The sequence below is a fragment of the Rhinopithecus roxellana genome, chromosome 5 (genome assembly GCF_007565055.1).
Source record: "Rhinopithecus roxellana isolate Shanxi Qingling chromosome 5, ASM756505v1, whole genome shotgun sequence".
Lineage (NCBI taxonomy): Eukaryota > Metazoa > Chordata > Mammalia > Primates > Cercopithecidae > Rhinopithecus > Rhinopithecus roxellana.
Genome location: NC_044553.1, coordinates 153854223 through 153871991, shown reverse-complemented (window position 1 = coordinate 153871991; position 17769 = coordinate 153854223). Strand labels below are relative to the sequence as shown.

Below are 17769 nucleotides of genomic sequence, written 5' to 3'. Positions count from 1 at the left end.
CCAAGCACCCAGGAGCCCCTGATGGGGCCTCCACTTCTGTCTCCACAGATGCCACCTTCCCCCACCCAAACTGCTGTCCCAGTGGTGGTTCCTCTCCTCCTTCTGGGCTCAGCTCCAAGGTCAGCCTTTAGAGACCTCTGCTGCCCTCCATCCCCATTCACAGTTCCTTAACCCAAACTGACTTTCTCCTTTCTGGAGTCCACTTTAGAAATCTCCTTCCCTTGTTTAATGGCTACCCGAAGCCCCTGCCCCCATGGATGACTTGAGGGTAGACTCACTCTCCTTCAGGGCCCTGCCTCAAGGGCACAGGTCTGCCCTTCACGGGGACCTCCATAGCTACTGGGTAATGAGTGAGCAGCGGGGTTTCCCAGATTCATTGCTGTGAACAGAGCAGTGATGCAGCTAGGCCCATGTGTTTCAACGCCCAGTGAGCCCTGTTCATTTTTTCCCCCCTCTTGGAACCCTGAATATTTAAAGTCATTGTCTTTGTGGTCTTAGTTGTCACAGAAAGGGACCAAGCGCTGAGCTGGGAGCAGGGGGCTGGGACTTCCTGCTCCTAAGTAATTCCTCAGCCCTGGGCAAATTCGGTAACTGGAGGGTCTCACTTTTAAGGAGTGTAAACCACATGGTGGGCCCCAAACAAGATAAGATCCTGGAATTCTCTAGAGTTCAACAGTGGAGGTGGGGAGGGAGGGGACCGGAAGGCCTGTCCTGGCATTTTCAGTAATTTCCACAGGAAGTTCTGTCCTGGCATTTTCAGTAATTTCAAGTGACCCCAGGGACGGTCACTTGGAGACTCGGTGACCAGAGACCCCACAGCGTACCCCAGCTCTTAGGAGCTGGCCTGCTTCTTGCTCTTTCCTAGAAGCTGGAGTCACATCACTGGACCGGAAAAGGCTCCTGGTATCTAAACCAACGAAGAAGACCCTTCCCCCACAGACCGCCACTTTGGAGACTCCCACAACTTTACCTCTACACTAGTATAACCCCCGACCCAGGCCCTCGACGCTCCCCACGTAGGGCTCCCAGGATTCGGGGATGGGTAGGACTCGGGTCCTGGTCCCTCCAAGTGGGGGTTGCCTCTCGAGAGTGGGCAGGGAACACGGAACCCGCGGACGAGGCGTCTTATCCCGGACAGGAGGGAGGCGTTGCCTCCTAGACCAGGTACTGAGACCCGCGGGCCCACCTCCAGTTGCGTCACCTGGCCCACCGCCTCCTGAGACATCACAATCTGGGGGCCGGGACCCGCCTCATCACCGCCGGTTTGTGACCAAACAATCCAACCAACAAACACCCCGGAAAGAAAAAAAAACAAACTGGCCTGACCCAGCCTCCCGCCCCTGCCCCGCCCCGCCCCGCCCCTCGCCCCCCGGGGTCCCCGCCCCCGCACGGGGGAGTGTGCGCGAGCCGGGCGCCCCGCACCCGCCGCCCCGCGCTCGCTCGCTGCCAGCCCGCGGCGGGGGCGGCCCCGACCGCGCCGCCCGCCCCGCCTGCGCCCCGCCCGCGCCCGCCGCGGCTCCAGCTCCGCGGCGCCCTCGCCGGGTGCGTGCCGCTCGCGCGCCCGCCCGCCAGGCTCTCCGCGCCCGCCGCCCGCGCCGCGCTGGCCCGGGCCCTTCCGCCCGCGCTTCATGGCTGCACACGAGTGGGACTGGTTCCAACGCGAGGAGCTCATCGGGCAGATCAGCGACATCCGAGTGCAGAACCTGCAAGGTAACGCAGCCCAGGCTCGCCCCGGGATCGTCCGGCCGGGCGCTCGAGGAGGCTGGGGCGCAGCTCAGACACTTGGCAACTCCCCCGCGCCGCCCCCGCTCGCCGGCCGCTAGTTGTTCCTGTCACTTGCCTTGGGGTGGGAGGCTGGGGTTGGACACCCGCCCCCAAGCCCCAGGGCGGCCAGCTCCGGCCAGATTTACAGTTGCCCAGGGGGTGGGGCGCTACACGTGTGTGCGTTGAGGGGAGAGGGCTCTCATTTTCATTAGGGGGAGGTCACCACCCCCTCCAGCCACCGCTGCGAGTTTGGAGAAGTTTGTACGTGGGTTGTTGGGGGCGGTGGCCCAGGTCAGGGAGGGGAGGAGACAGTGCGACTCTGTGTGTGTGTGTGTGTGTGTGTGTGTGTGTGTGTGTATGTGTGTGTGTATGTGTGAGTTCGCGCACTTCCTAAGTACCTTCGAGGCAAGGGGAATTGAATGGTGGGCGGCGCCTCGGGGGTGATTTGGGGAGAGGGTGCCAGGGGTGCGGATCGGATCGGCGGGGTCAGGCAAGCACCCAACTCCAGCGGCCTCTTTGCTTAGGGAGCTGCCTCTCCCCTGCAGGATCAGGACTCCAAATGGGGAGAGGGCGAGAGCCCCCCCACCCCCAACTCCGACCCCGCCTGGGCACAGGACATTGGGACCAAGGCGTCTACCTGGGAGGTAGCTGAGAAGAGGTGAAAAAGAAACTCCAGTGCTGGAGAGTGGCTGGGGGTGGCGGTGCCACACATGAAGTGTGTTTCTCTTTCAAAAGAATTTATTCAATGTGGAAACTTAGAAAGCACACAAATATTTGAAGGAAAAAAGTCACCCATAATTTCCCCCCCACAACCTACCTACCCAAAAGAGAACTATTCTTCATGGAGCTGTATCTCCAGCTTCTTTTTTTTTTTTTTTTTAATGTGTGAACTTTGCAGAACTAGACAAAACACCACTTCTGGCCCTTCTTCACCCACATTGACCTGTGCAGGTGAAGTTTCTGTAAGCTGCTTCCCCTGCAGGCTTGGGTTTCTAGAGAGTTCAAGATTAGGAGTGGCTAGGAGCTGGGAGGCCTGGGCAGAGAGGCGATGGGGCTGTGGGTGCCCTCCCCCAGCGAGGGCAGCGACTTTACTGTTGGAGGGCAGGGAGCCCCAGCCGCTGGGGGATGGCCGAGCAGTCAAGTTTAAACATTACACCTGATTGAATGTTTCCTGGGAGCCTAGGTGGATCTGCCCCGTCCCTAGGTTGGGCAAGGACAGCGCTGGCAGAGGTGACCTCAAAAGGAGTGGGGAGCCTCCTGAGGTTAGGACACTGGAAACTGAGTTTGCTCTGTGCCCATCTGATCTCTTCTGGCTGTGATTTGTGTTAAAGGAGGAGGCTTGGGCTGGGGTTGTTGAAAGTGATCTCTTTTGATAATAAGCCAAGTGCCTGGATCCTGTTGCCTGAAAAGAACTGACATCCTCTTTGGGAGTGGGCATTAGTGTTTATTGAGATTCGGTCTTATTTGGACTGTCAGGGTGTGTGTGTACCTGTCTTTCTTAGGCAATCATTGAGTGTTTAATAAGCACATACTAACCAATGCTTGGTGTAACAAGTTCCTGCATTCCTCTAGGATTAGCTCCTGGTTTAGAGAAGATTGACTGTTGTGAAGAGATGCCCCGCAATATAAGCATTAGGTTACAACCAGAACAGTGGGAGGAGGTTTCACAGGATAGGGACAATTTGAGATGGGTCCTGGAGGTTGGGTAGGAGTTCACTGAGTAGGCTCCTCTCCCTCGGCTCCCAGTGAACTGTCCTCACTTTTAGGCAAATGCCAGTTACAACGTAAGCATCAACAGGCTTTGCCATTAAAAAAATAAACTTTTAAATTTATGTATATGTTTAAATGTGCACTTATTCTTAAGTTCAACAAAGCTTTATGTATGGGTACATCTATGTAACAACCACCCAGATCAAGGTGTAGATTTCCAGTAACCTAGATGGTGGTTTCATCTTCTTTCCCAGCTAGTAACACTGCCCCTGACCACCAAGGGAACTAACTTGATCTTCATTACTGAAAATTAGTTTTGCCGCTAGAACCTGATATACAATTGGATCATACAGTGTGTACTCCGGCCTTTTTTGTTTTTCAGCATTGTGCTGGTGTTATTCTTCTGTGCTCTCGCCTGTGTCTGGACTTCCTTTTCTTGCTGAGTGCTATTCCATGGTATGGATGCACCACCGCTTGATGATCCATTCACCTGTTGAGGGTCCTTTGGGTTGTGTGCGTTTTGGGGCTGTTATGAATGAATGAAGCTGTCCGTGTCTTTGGGGGGGGCATTAGCACCGTAGAGTTACCGTGTCGGATTTTGTGCTTTGCTTAGCATTGCTGAGAAGAGGCAGGGAGTGGAGTGGGGCAGGCATCTGTCTTCTCTTGATTTTTCCCTTGGTTAGTCTCTTGACCGAATGCTAATAGGCGTTTTCTCTCTTTGCTCCTGTGGTACTCAGGAAGTCTCAGCCAAAGGGCCAAGTCCAGAAGGTGCTCCACGCCGAGCTTAGAGCATCTGCCATAACTGGCTGTCGGATGTCAGCTGGCCCGAGATGTGCCTGGATGATTGGCTTTGGGGGCCACCAGCAGGGGCCTTGTTCTTCTGAACTCAGTGCAGGGGATAGTCAAGTTAAGGGGGGCAGGAGGAGTCCAGGCAGAGGGGCTGCCATTGAAGCTGTGTGCCTGCTTACAGCACAGGTAGTCGCAGTTGTCGTGGCGATGGAAGGAGGGCTACCGTGGGATCTTAGGGATCTGTAATCATAGGGATTGAGAAGGATTCCTGGCCTCCATCTGCAGGCAGCAGCTGCTATCAGGGTCAGGCATTCCTGATTCTTTTCAGAAAGCTTTGACTCTCTTGGGGCCCTGGGATGGGGTGATCCTGGGGTCATTAATGAGGGGTAGCCCTGAGGTTACAGCCTCTGGGATATTGCATTTCAGGGAAGAACAGTTTCATAATAGAGCTATATCTTTCCATATATCCATATGTTTAAGTTGACTTAGATGTATCTTGGCCTCTGCTCACTTGCTCATCGAGGCTTTTATCTCTCACGCTGAACAGTGGGATTCTGAAATCCATGCAATATGATTGTGATGTCATGGATCATCCCCCAAAAAACATTGGAATGAAGATTTCCAGACCTGTCTTTGGAGGTCAGGGTGAGCTGGGCAGAGTGGTGGCCCCTCCCAAGAGGCCTGCCGCTCACCTTCCTGTGTCTGAGCAGTTGCAGTTCTCATGGATATGTTCACATGCGTAGCTCAAAAAGACCTTTGTCAAGGAGGAGCCCTCTGGCAGAGCATGGACACGTCCCTCTGGGCAGACTGCCTGTGCCACCCTCACAGGGTCTCTTGCAAGGAAACGGGGGTGGTCCAAGCTGTTGACCTTTTTGGAGAGGAGAAGATAGAATTGCAGGATGCTGGCAGCCTCTGCTAGGTGGTCCCCGCTTCCTTGGAGCCATGTGGGAAGGCAGGGACATATTTTCTAGAATTGATGTTAGAGGTGGTGAGTTAATAGGTCTGTGCCTTAGTTCCCTGCCTGGCTGTTGGCTACAAGGGCTCCGGTGTCCTTCCAAAGACAAGCTACTCTGGCTGCCCCCCTCCCTGTTTGCCCGAACCTCGGGGTCCAGCTCAGTATTCCACCAGTTCTGGGGATCACTGTACTGTTGGACAAAAAGGGGTGTCAGGCCAGGATTTAAAGAAGACTCCATTCATGTGGGAAGCCTCCACCACCCAAGAAACCCATAGCCCTTCTCTGAGCAGTTTAGCACATGTGTGTCGAGCACGTAGCATCTTGCAGACATTGGGGAATGAAAGCTGGTTCTAGTCTCTGCCTTTCAGGAGCGTGAAACTGTCATGGGCACCCAGCCAGACTGGAGATTGAATTTTCTGATTCTAGCAGTGCAGAGGTCAGTTCTGCTTTGGGCCATCCCCTGTCGTTCTGGTACTTTTGGGGTTTGATGCTGTAATTCTTGACCTGGACTTTGAAGGCCAAGCAGAAACTTGACTGCAGTAGGCTCTGGGTTGCATAGTGCAGAAGGGAGAGAAATTATTGGAATCCCCTCAAGGCAGGCTCAGAGGCAGGGCAGGGCCCACGTTTTCAGAAGGATCAGCCCCGGCCCATGTGGCCCACTTTCTCCTTTTGTTCCACTGGCTCAGGCCCAGGCGCAGGTGTTCCTCATGCGAGCTTGGACTCCGCAGTGACTGACTTCTTTACTGCTTTCCACCCACCACCCGGCCACTCCAGCATGTTGTTGCTAAAGCCACCAGTAGGTTTTGTGACCTACAGCAGAGCTTCCCAACCCGTGAGCTAAGGGCGACGCAGTGGGGGCCTGGGCAGCTCTTTGGTCCACCCCAGGACAAATAGTAACATGGTCCCATGTCACCATGAGAAGAAGGCTGGGTTGCACTGGCTTACAGGATGAAGTCCAAGCCCCTTGACTGGCTGTTCAAGGTCACCTGTGGCCTGGCTCAGGATGTCATGCCAACCTTCTCTCCCATAACTCCCCAACACTTCCTGCCCCCACAGCCTGCCCCTCCAGTTCCTTATCACCTCATCTTTACCTCCCTATCTCTAGACCCTCCTTTCACACAGCAGTGGAGCACGCAGCGGTGGGATGGGATGCTGTCATGGTCACTGTTATCCAGCAGCCAGAGAAGGGATGAAGCCAGGTGGGGACTGTTTCCATTCCCACCTCTGCCAGGTCTTAGAGGGCACAGCAAGTGCACTGAAGGTTTCTATATAAAAACTCAAAGAAAACCAAATGCACAGGTTTCATGTCAAGGAACTGCCTGCCAGGGCACTACCCCTGGGGCTGTGTGCTTGGTTCTAAGGGATGAATCGTCTTGTAGAAAGTGTCTTTCTGGCTGTGGCTGGGTTCAGGCCACGGGCTTTGAGTTCATTCCTGATTACAGGCAAAAGGCCATGTTCTAGTGCCAGCTCCATCCCTATCTCATGGTGTGGATTTTTCTCGAGGGGCCTTTCCAGGTGGAGCATTGTGCAGCTGGGGAAGCCACAGCCAAGACTCAAAGGCTGAAGGCCTGAGCCAGGGTCCTGGCTTTGTTGCGAACTTGCTGTGAGATTCTGAAAAATCTCTCTGCCTTGCTGTTCCTTAGTTTCCTTATTTGCAAAATGAGAGGGTTGGTTTATCTGGGGCTCAAATCCACCCCTGGGAAGGTGGTCAGGGAGTGGCGGGCCTGGGCAGGTGCCCACCTAAAGCTGTCTGCATTCCATCCCCTGGCATGCATGAGTGATGGCTGGTGTGTGACTCTGGGCTCTAGTAAGCACTGCTGGCTGCATCCTAGATTCTTTTCACTGTGGAGTGCTGGAGATTCACTTCCATCAAGTGTCCCAGGTAGAAAATGCTGCACTTCATAAGCTTTGCTATACAAGCACACATGGTAAATGATGTCTATTCTTGGCTTGTCCTTGGCTGTCAAGTTGAAGTTACCTAGGGAGGTTTAGTGGCCAGCCGGCGATCAGGATGAACAAGGGGCTCCGGACTCCGCCCATGTATGTTTGTACCAAGGAACAAGAGTATTCAGGGGCCAGGTCAAACAGAAGCCCATCTCGCAAATGGCTTTTCAGCAGGGAGAGGGAAGCCCTCAGTCCAGCTGGCAGGAGAGCTAGGAAGAGGTTTCACCACTGAATCACGTGTCAGCAGCCACGACTTTGCATCAGAGCAGCCCAGAGCTGCCTGCTGGCCCTACAGCCTCATGAGAGAGGCGGCTGTCTTACCAGATCTACAGCTCTGGAGAAGCAACCCTTTGCCCAAGAGGCCCAGATTTCATCAACTGCCCTCCCTGACCTGTGGAACACTCTGGCATTTAATTTTTCACTGGAATAGCTGAGGCTCTGGACAAAGTCCCTCTGCCCAACAAGCCGTAGATCACATCTGCCCTATGTCTGAGGGGAAGAGAGAAAAATAAAGTAATTGTCTTTTTTGTGATCGAACCATTAAAAGTGAACTCCCCGTTCCCATGGAAACCTTTTTATAAATTTTTTTTTCTTTCCTCATGCCTCTTTTTTTTTTTTTTGTTTAAACAGTGGTAGATTGCGTTAGTCACAGAAGGAATTAGAGGCAGCATCAGAAATCATTAAGTGCAGCATCAAAAAATCTTGGACTTTTTCTTTCTTTCTAGGTCTTCTTTTCCTACTTTCTTTCTATCAGAGTAGGGATTTGCAAATCATGGCCCACAGGCCAAATCTGGCCCGCAACCTCTTTTTGTGAATAAAGTTTTATTGGCACATAGCCACACCCATTTATTTGCATATTGCCTATGGCTGCTTTTTCAGGACAAGGGAACAGCTGAGTAGTTGAGGCAAAGAAGTACCCACAAAATCAAAACTATGTATCATCCAGCCTAGTGTAGAAAAAGAGGAAGATAGAAATGGAGAAAGTATTAGTAAAATGCTCTCAGCAAAAGAAAAGGGGTATGTGTATGTGTGTTTTTTATTTTTATTTTATTTTTTTGAGACAGAGTTTCACTCTTGTCACCCAGGCTGGAGTGCAATGGCACGGTCTTGAATCACTGCAACCTCCGCCTCTTGGGTTCAAGCAATTCGTCTGCTTCAGCATCTTGAGTAGCTGGGATTACAGGCATGCGCCACCATGCCCGGCTAATTTTTGTATTATTAGTAGAGACAGGGTTTCACCATGTCAGCCAGGCTGGTCTCGAACTCCTGACCTCAGGTGATCCACCCGCCTCGGCCTCCCAAAGTGCTTGGATTACAGGTGTGTCACTGCACCAGGCCGTGTATGTGTATTTTTTGTGTGTATCTGTGTGTGTGTGTGTGTGTGTGTGTGTGTGTGTGTGTCAGAGATGTTTTTGCTAAAGTCAGCTGCTCTGCCTTGGAACAGCAGCCCAGTATGAAAACCATCAAGATGCCCCCACATCCCAGAACTAAGGCGTTGTCTTGGAACCACTGCCACGTGCCTCCCACACTTACCTGGTCATTGTTATCCCACGTCTGGTTCTATCCAGAAGAAAACCCCAACATCTGTGGTACAAGGGATCACTCGTCTTTCCAGCAGCAAGATGTGAATATAGTGGCCTAGGAGGCTGGAATCAGGTTGGTGGGGTGAGGCTGGAGTAGGAAATGTGTCCTTGTCAGCAAGCATCAGGCTGCTATGCAGAATACGGCAATCTGGAAGACTTCCTGTAGGAAGTTAGGAACTGTATTTTCTAAACCTAGACCCAGGGCACGTGACAAGTAGAAGACGCTTCTGGTGATGACAGCAGGAAATGCTTGTTGTATGTGTGACAGCCCAACCTTCTCCAAAGGGTGCCTTTCTGCCTGGGGTACATTTTGAACCTGCTTTAGAAATGGGCTTACCCACTGGAAGCCTGGTCCTTTGGTCAAATAACAGTTGTCGAGTCCTCCTGAAATTCTGGGAGCTGGGGATGGAGGGATGAGTGAATGGGATACGCTAGGAGTTCTCAGTACAGAAAGGACAGGGGTATGGTGAGGTTGAGATCAGCGTGTAGGAACTGTGGGGTCCTGCAGGAGTGTAGGGTGGGGAGGGAGGCCCAGTCCAGCCTTGAGGGGGATATTTGCACAGCTGTACTGCCCTGTAGGTTTCTCTGTAAGTTTGGTGGAGAACAGGATAGTGGCAACAGGCCTGAGCTGAGAGTGTACACACCGGGGCTCTGGTCACGGGGCTGCCACCACCTGACCACAGAACCCTGGGGAGGTTTCCTGACAGAAGGCAGGAGAGTGGGACTCAGGGGAAGGAAGAGGCCCACGTGAGTCACAGACTGTCTACCCAGGAGGCCAGAGAACGTGGTGATGTCATGTCACAGTGGTTGCCTCTATGTTCTGTATCCCTGGGATGAAGAAGGTGGCAGAAGATGGGGCACAGAGGAGAATCTGTCCCATAAACCCACGGGGTAGAGGAGCTTGTGGTGGGGCCATGGGGTCAGGGAGAGTCCCACCAAGCTCCTCAGCAGGACGGAAGCCAGGGTTGGGTCAGGGCATGCAGGATGGTGCGTCCCAGATGGGCCCATGCAGTTGACCTTCACCTTGTATTTCTGTCCCTCTTTTTATTTGGTTCCCTTGTGTTCTCCTGCTTCTTGGAGATTGTGGTCCAGTGTCCCCAAAGCACAGAAAAAGCAAGGAGGATTTGGGGAATTTATAGAAGCCCTGGGGTCATTAAGACTTGGGGAATTTACAGAAGTCCTGAGGTCATTTTGGTGTCGACCAGAACTACTTTCATCTGCAGAGCTGCAGACCTCCGGTCTAACTGGAAGGACCCCAGGGCTCCGATGGTGGAAGTACGCCCCACCCCTGCTTTCCTCTCCTGGGGGGTTCTCCATGCAGCCAGGAGCCTTTGCGATATTTATATCCCTCTCCTTTTTAAAACTATTTTTAATCTTCTATGGTATGACATACTTAAAAGCAGTGTTCTGAGCCCTTCCAGCTGAGAACTGGGGCGGCGGGTGGGGACGGGGGCTCGGAGGTGACCTGCCAATCTGGTGGTGGAGGAACCTGAACCTTCAGATAGCACTGTTCACGCGCCCCTTCCCTGGCCTGCCGTGTCCCGTCACTCCTGGCCCTGAATGTCTGTCACACTTGGGCCCTCCCATGTTTGCCTCCTTTGCACACATTCTCCTTGTTAATTGCCACGACCACTGTCTACCCTACCTCCAGTGCCCCTGTCCTGCTCCAGCCTTGCAACCTGAAGACATTTCTCGCAGCCCATCCATCTCTCCACCAGGGCTCTTTGCCCTCGGGCAGAAGCACTGCTGTGTGCTCTGCCCCCATCTCTCCTGGCCTTCCTTGAAGGAACTGGGCCACAGCTGCACCCAGGTGTCTTCTGGGTTCACCCATAGGCCACGCCCTTTCCCCTTTCCTTTGTCCACACAGTGCTTTCTGCAGAGAATGACTCTGACATGCCCAGAACAGCCTCTTTGGGCCCTGTCTGTGCCCTCCTGGGCAGAACTCACAGTCCTGGGATCTGGACTCCCAGGGGCTTCACAAATGCCCTCTGAGCCCGCCTCTGAGTGGAACCCAGAGTGGAGTGTGTGCATCTTTGTCCTGCCAGCCCCTAACATGGAGCAGGTCTTCAGAACCGTTATAGGCTGGACCATGCCTCCCCCTGCAAGATGTCCACATCCTAATCCCCCAAACGGGTGAATATGTCCTCTTCCTTGGTAAAAGGGACTTGGCAGATGTGATTAAGTGAAGGATCTTGAGATAAGGAGATTATCTTGGATTATCCAAGTGGACCCAACTAATTACAAGCCTCCTTCTAAGAAGGAAGCAGGAGGGTCAGAGAGAGAGGGAGAGAGGAGATGTGATCATGGAAGCAGAGTTGAGAGCGGTGCTACTGCAGGACGGGGCCAGGAGCCAAGGAATGCAGGGGCCTTGTGTTAGGCTGTTTTTGCATTGCTCTAAAGAAATACCTGAGGCTGGGTAATTTATAAAGAAAAGAAGTTTAATTGGCTCACGGTTCTGCAGGCTGTTCAGGAAGTGTGGTGCCAGCATCTGCTTCTGGGGAGGCCTCAGGAAGCTTTCAATCATGGCAGAAGGGAAGGGGAGCCAGCGCAGGGCCCACCTCCAACACTGTGGATCACATTTCAACCTGAGATTTGGAGGGGACACACACCCAAACCATATCAGGCCTCTACAAGCCAGGAGAGGGAACACCTGGATTCCCCTTTAGACTCCAAAAGGAACATAGCCTTGCCTATAACCTTGGTTTTAGCTGGTAAAACCCATTCAGACTTCTGACCTTCAGAACTAGAAGAGAATATATTTGTGTTGTTTTCAGCCACTAAGCGTATGGTAATCTGTCACAGCAGCCATAGGAATCTCATACACAAATAAATAACAAATGGCTGTCAAGCCTTCTCCGCTTCCGTGGAATAGACACATTGGGGAGATATTTGCACAGCTGGACTGCCCTGTACGTTTCTCTGCGAGTTTGGTGGAGACCAGGGTGGGGGCAGCAAGCTTTAGCTGAGAGTGCACAGACCAGGGCTGTGGTCACAGGGCTGCCACCACCTGGCTGGAGAACTCGGGGAGGCTTCCTGACAAAGGGCAGGAGTGGGCTTTAAGAGGAAGGGAGAGGCCAGCGTGAGCCAACCAACTGTTTACCCAGGAGACCAGAGAAGATGGTGGCGTTGTGTCATGGTAGTCTCTCATCTATGCCCTGTGGCCCTGGGACAAAGAGGGTGGCATCATAGTGTCCTCTAGTTGCATACACTGTTGTGTGGATTCTGGGACTGGACATGTTCTGGCAGCAGTAACATCTCTGTTCTAATCCTTGTGTTCTTTTGGAGTGGAGATACATGAACCCTGGAAATGCCGTTACCCCAGAGCAAGCTGAGTCCTGGTTCTGTTGGGTAAGCAATCTTCTATTGATGTGAAATATGTTTGTTTAGAAAACAAGAGAACATCATTAAAATACGGTTCTATAGACAGTTTCCAAGTTTTAGTTTTATTACATCACATATTGAAAGTCCCAGGCTAGACATGTAAGCTACAAGGGACTTCAATTGCCAAATAATGGGAAAAAAGTCCTAATCCTACCTCACTGTTTCAGTGCTGTTGAATGATGTCATCTGTGTTTCCAACCTCCCTGGCCTCCCTCTCCCTCCTTGGCTGAACATGGGATTAGCCCCACAATTTTCATGGCCCCAGTTCCATTGTTGTCTCGTGGTAGGTTTGTGAAACCAGTAATGATCATGGATAACCACACTTCCCATTTTTTTTTCTTCTGTTTCTACTTATTTTTATAAAACAAGGATGAAATGCAATCAGACATTCCAGTAATACTCCAAATATATGGCTGTGCGGCTGAAAAAGCTCCCCCATGCATGCACACGGCTTCTTCCTTGTCAGATCACACTGGGGGAGTTGCAACCTGAGTTATAGAAGACAATCTGTGGTATTGTTGTTGTTGCAATATGTATAATATATAGTACATGCTGTATAAAAATCAATTAAGTCAGGGACTATCTTTATTGATTATAGGGTACTGATGTGATTATGCGGAGTGTGTGCGAGGAGGGGGTTGGTAGGCTGGGGAGAGGTGACCACAGTGCAGGTCCCTGTGCCACGTCCTTGGAAGAACTCTCATGGTGGGCATTATTATCAGCCCCGAGAACTAAGGCTGAGTGAGATTGTCACAGGTTCCAAGCCATTGAGTTAATAAGTGGTAGAACCAAGAATCAGAGGTAAGCCTGGGAAGGTGAAGTCAGGCAGGGGCTGGGTAGTAAGATGAGATTTGAATGTGGGGACATGAGGAGAGACTTGACCAGCATTAGATCAAGGACCAGGTGGAGCTAGAGAGGGCAATTGACTTACTTGGAGCCCAGAAAGAAAACTGCACCCCAGCTAAAGGATGTTGGGCAAGATGTCAACCAGCCTTGCTGCTGAGCCTTATCAGAGTCTGTTCAGTGGCCCAGCTGGTTCTGTTTAGAGTCATTTACACACCAGGTTTCTCGAACTAACAAAGTAAAGGCTGACTTCTTGACTGAAGATTTCTGCCTGGTGATTCCCCGGGGTGGATCTCAAAAGAGTGGAGATAGGGATGCCATCTGAAGAAACTGAGGAGATGAAATTCTCATAACCTTGAATGATGGCAGAAGTGAGCAGAGGCAGCCATGGGAACCACCCTCTCATCCCATGTTGTGTTATGGCAATGGCAGATGATAAAGCAGAGCCATCTCCATTATGTCATTTAACGCTGATGTAAACCTCTAGGGCCCCTACTTCACAGATGCAGACTACAAGGTCAGAGGGGCTCAGTGGCTTTGCCCTGTCCTCAGCGAGTGAGCGGCAGACGTGAGGTTTCACAGCACACTGTGGTATCTCCAGGTATTTGCTGCAGCGTGCTAGACTCACCAGGCCTCTCTGGAGGCCGGTCTACAAAGGCTACTTACTTTCATGTACACAAGCGTGGAGCTCTGTCTCGGAGAGGTGGCCTGGCCTGTGAGCTTCACTGTGATCTAAAACAAACCAAACGTGTTACCTCCCAATTCAAAGCCAAGGGCCTTGGGTGCTGAAAGCAGGAAGTTGCCCTGGCAATGGCCTGTATTGAATTCCCAGGAGTACCATGGTCGAGGGCCATGAAGTAGCATGTGATGGCTGACCCATGGGAGACAGAGATGTCACAATGCCATGAGGTCAGTGAGGGGCTGCGAGTGGGCGAGGAAAGGAAGAGGAACTGCGGGAATCAGATAAGTGCTGTAGTCCTAGGTTGAGGCTGTGTAGGGTAGGCACTTGGATTTGTTGTTAGTGATGGTTTGCCCGGGTAGACCAGAAGCCCTGTTGGGTCAGGTGCTGGAGTCTGCCCTGGCCACCCCTGTGACCCAGGCTTAGAGAGTGCTCAGTTTATATTGTTGAATGCATGAATGTGGAATCAAAGGGAGAGTGTGGATGCTGGGTTTGGCAGAGCTGGGTTTGAGCCTGTTTTCAGTATTGACTGGCTGTGGGTAGCTTGAGCCCGATCCTGTCTTTTTGGTGGAAAGGGATAATAACCCCAACTTCTCCTGGTTGCTAGAACATTCAGTGAGGTCACATGTCTTCATCAATGCCTGTTTCCCCATTCCCTTGCCTTTCCTTTAAGGTTTCTATGGAAAACAGTGACACCCCAGCCCCCTTCCCTGGAGGATATGGCTTGCATTGTTTTTTAAGCTGATGATTTTAGTATTTTCTTCCATGTCTCTAAATAACATGCATGTATTGCTTCATCTTGATTTTTTGGTTCTCAGCTCTGGTTTCTTTCTGTAGAAGGTGAGGATGCAAGACTCCTCTTTACCTCCTTTAACCTCAAATCTGCCCCCTCTCTCAACTTGCTAATATGTTTTCATCGTAATTTTGGTAAGATCAGTAATTGGGGTTAACAGTGTCAGTAGTAGGTCAGTACTCCTCAGAGCTTAGTTGTGTAGTTAATGATGGTCACTTTTCCTTAACCGATCTGCTTTTTGTTTTCTTTGGAATTAAATATTGTCTGCTGTTGCTGTTGGTGGTGGGGTATGGCTTGTTAATTCATCTGAAACTCTCTTACTATTCTAGATATCTCTTTAAGTTGTTTGGGTGCATCAGGTAAAGTGTCTCATTTATCTCTTTTTTTTTTTGTTTGAGATGGAGTCTAGCTCTGTCGCCCAGGTGTGATCACTGTCTCTGTGCAGTGGTGTGATCTCGGCTCACTGCAACCTCCGCCTCTTGGGTTCAAGTAATTCTCCTGCCTCAGCCGCCACTTCCCGAGTAGCTGGGATTACAGGCGTGCACCACCACGCCCAGCTATTTTTTTTTTTTGTATTTTTAGCAGAGATGGGGTTTCACCTTGTAGGCCAGGCTGGTCTTGAACTCCTGACCTCAAGTAATCCGCCTGCCTCCGCTTCCCAAAGTGTTGAGATTACAGGTATGAGCCAACATGCCTGGCTAGTTCTCTCTTCTTGAGCAAGTCTGGGGCGTCTGACTTTCTTCAGTCTGAACTTGTGCTGTCCTCCACACCTGAGGCCCAGCTGTCACCTGGGCTGCCTGTCACTGTCACCTGTGGTCCCCCTCGCTTCTCTCCTGAGTCAGATCTCCTGCTTCGTGCCTTTCTCTGACGGCTTCACTCCTTGAATACAGGAGCACATCCTTCCTGAGAGAGAGTGCCTGGGTGGTAGATTCTCTGAGAATTTGCACTTGGGAAAGTGAACTTACTCTCTATTTCTTGATTGCTACATTAGCTGGGCATCAAATTCCAGATTGGAAATGGTTTTCCTTCAGCGTATTGAAGTGTTCCTGGCTCCACTGTCTGCCTGCTTCTAGGGTAGCTATAGAGAAGCATGAAGTCATCTCTGATCCTCTGTGTGCATCCTGCTTCATGCTGTCTGGAAGCCCACAGGAGCCTTGTTTTGTCCCCAGCAGCCTGAGACTTCAAGGTGACCTACTTTGGTGCTGGTCTCTTTTTATCCATTATGCTGTGCCCTTAGTGAGACCTTTCTGGAAACTGTCCTTCAGTTCTGGGAAATTTTATTGGACAATCCATTATGATTTCTGCTCCTTGGTTTTCTGACCTTCTAGAACTCCTCTTAGTTGGATATCAGTCCTCATGGGCTGATCCTCCAATTCTCTTACTTTTTCTATTTTTTAATCCCTTTGCTTTTTGTTCTGCTTTCTGGGAGATTCCATCAATTTTACGTTCCATATTTTAACCTATCACATTTTAATTTAATTTAATTTAATTTAATTTAATTTCGTTTTTTTTTTTTTTTGAGATGGAATCTGGCTCTGTCGCCCAGGCTGGAGTGCAGTGGCACAATTTCTGCTCACTGCAAGCTCCGCCTCCCGGGTTCACGCCATTCTCCTGCCTCAGCCTCCTGAGTAGCTGGGACTACAGGTGCCCGCCACTGCGCCAGGCTAATTTTTTGTATTTTTTTTTTTTAGTAGAGACGGGGTTTTACCGTGTTAGCCAGGATGGTCTTGATCTCCTGACCTCATGATCCACCCACCTCGGCCTCCCAAAGTGCTGGGATTACAGGCATGAGCCACCATGCCCGGCCTATCTATCACATTTTTAATTTGCGAGAACTCTCTCTTATTCTTCAAAGAAGCCTCTTGTTCACGACTTCAGTATCTTCTCTTACGTGCCGAGGATGGTCATGATGGACGGGGCTGGGGTGGAGCTTTGAGAGGTGGCTCACACAGCGCTCAGTGGCATGGAGCCAAATGGCTAGTTGGGAATCCTGGCTCTGCCACTTACCAGGTTTATGATTTTGGACAAGTTATTTAACCTCTCTCTTTTTCAAAGGCCTCATCTGTACAATGGGAAGAATAATAACTGATGTCTGCTTTGGGAGCTGCGCTACTTGCATGAGTTACTAGAGGTGAAGGTCTTAGAGAGGGCCTGGCGCACACTGGATGTGATGGACCTGTGCACCCTTTCTCTTGGCTTCGCTTGATCTGAAGCTTTCATGTTAGAGGCCTTTCTTTAGCTACCTCATAGTCCTTGGTTGCTTTCTCCTATTGAAGAGTTGGGGACTAATAAGCATTCTGCAGGTTCTGAGCACATGGGCGTCCTTCCTGACTGGAAGCTTCTCCCATAGGTCCCTACTGGACTGTTTCATGGGGACCCCCATGCCAGTATCTTTAGGTCTTTCCTCCCGGGCTGCTTGGACTCCCCACGGAAGGGTCTTACAGTCTCCTATCTGGAGAGTCAAGACCAGGCTGCTGGGGGTGAGGAGTCGGGGGTTTGGGAGCTGCAAGAAGGAAGTGTGCTTGGGGGCACTGGTCCTCTGTATGTAGTATGTATAAAATCACTTAATCTGCCTGTTGTACAGATTGCACAACAATCTGTACAATCAGTACAATTGTACTATACAGATTGTACAGTACAATTTGCATTTTTTCAGCCTCTTTAGAGAATAAATTTCCAGTCCTGTGCCTAATGGGAGAGGGACAGTCACCCAGCTGGGAGACATGGGGGAGGGGATATACGGATCCAGCTGGTTCTTTCATCTCATCCTCTTAGTGTATCCCTGCACTTTAACCCCATTTCCAGAGATACCTGCCACCACTAATTCCCAACCATTTGGGACTTCTGGGTTGTACATTGGCTTGATTTTTATCCTTCCTTGATGTCACTGAGCATGTAGATTCCTTTTTTTCTTTTCTTTTAAGACAGGGTTTCTCTCTGTCACCCAGGCTGCAGGCTGGAGTGCAGTGGCGCCATAATGGCAAACTGCAGCCTTGAACTCCTGGTCTCAATCAAACCCCCTGCCTCAGTCTCCCAAGTAGCTGGGACCACAGGCACCCACCACCATGCCTAATTTTGTTTATTTTTTGTAGAGACAAAGTCTCACTGTGTTGCCCAGGTTGGCATCAAACTCCTGGGTTCAAGTGATCCTCCTGCCTTGGACCCCCGATGTGCTGAGATTACAGGTGTGGGCCGCTACGTCTGGCTGAAGATGTAGATTTCTTTGAATTTGCCAAATCCATGACCACTGGTCCTTCTTGCTACTCCCTAGAATTGTGTTGCTGTCTCCCCTTCTTCTGTTCTTGCCATCGTTGAGGGTTTATTATCT

The 17769-nt window shown here is 51.0% G+C and overlaps 1 protein-coding gene across 3 annotated transcripts in view; it reads left to right on the top strand.

Moving 5' to 3' along the window:
- The first annotated feature begins 1518 nt into the window (after positions 1-1518).
- The window catches only part of CLMN (calmin), a 133411-nt gene continuing 117160 nt past the window's right edge, over positions 1519-17769 (top strand). For 2 of the 3 annotated variants that reach the window (XM_010353700.2, XM_010353701.2), the window contains exon 1: positions 1519-1710. In XM_010353700.2, coding sequence (XP_010352002.2) covers positions 1629-1710 — 82 coding nt within the window. In that variant the 5' untranslated portion in view covers positions 1519-1628. The remainder of the gene's footprint in view (positions 1711-17769) is intronic. The other variant, XM_030931459.1, reaches the window with a different exon arrangement.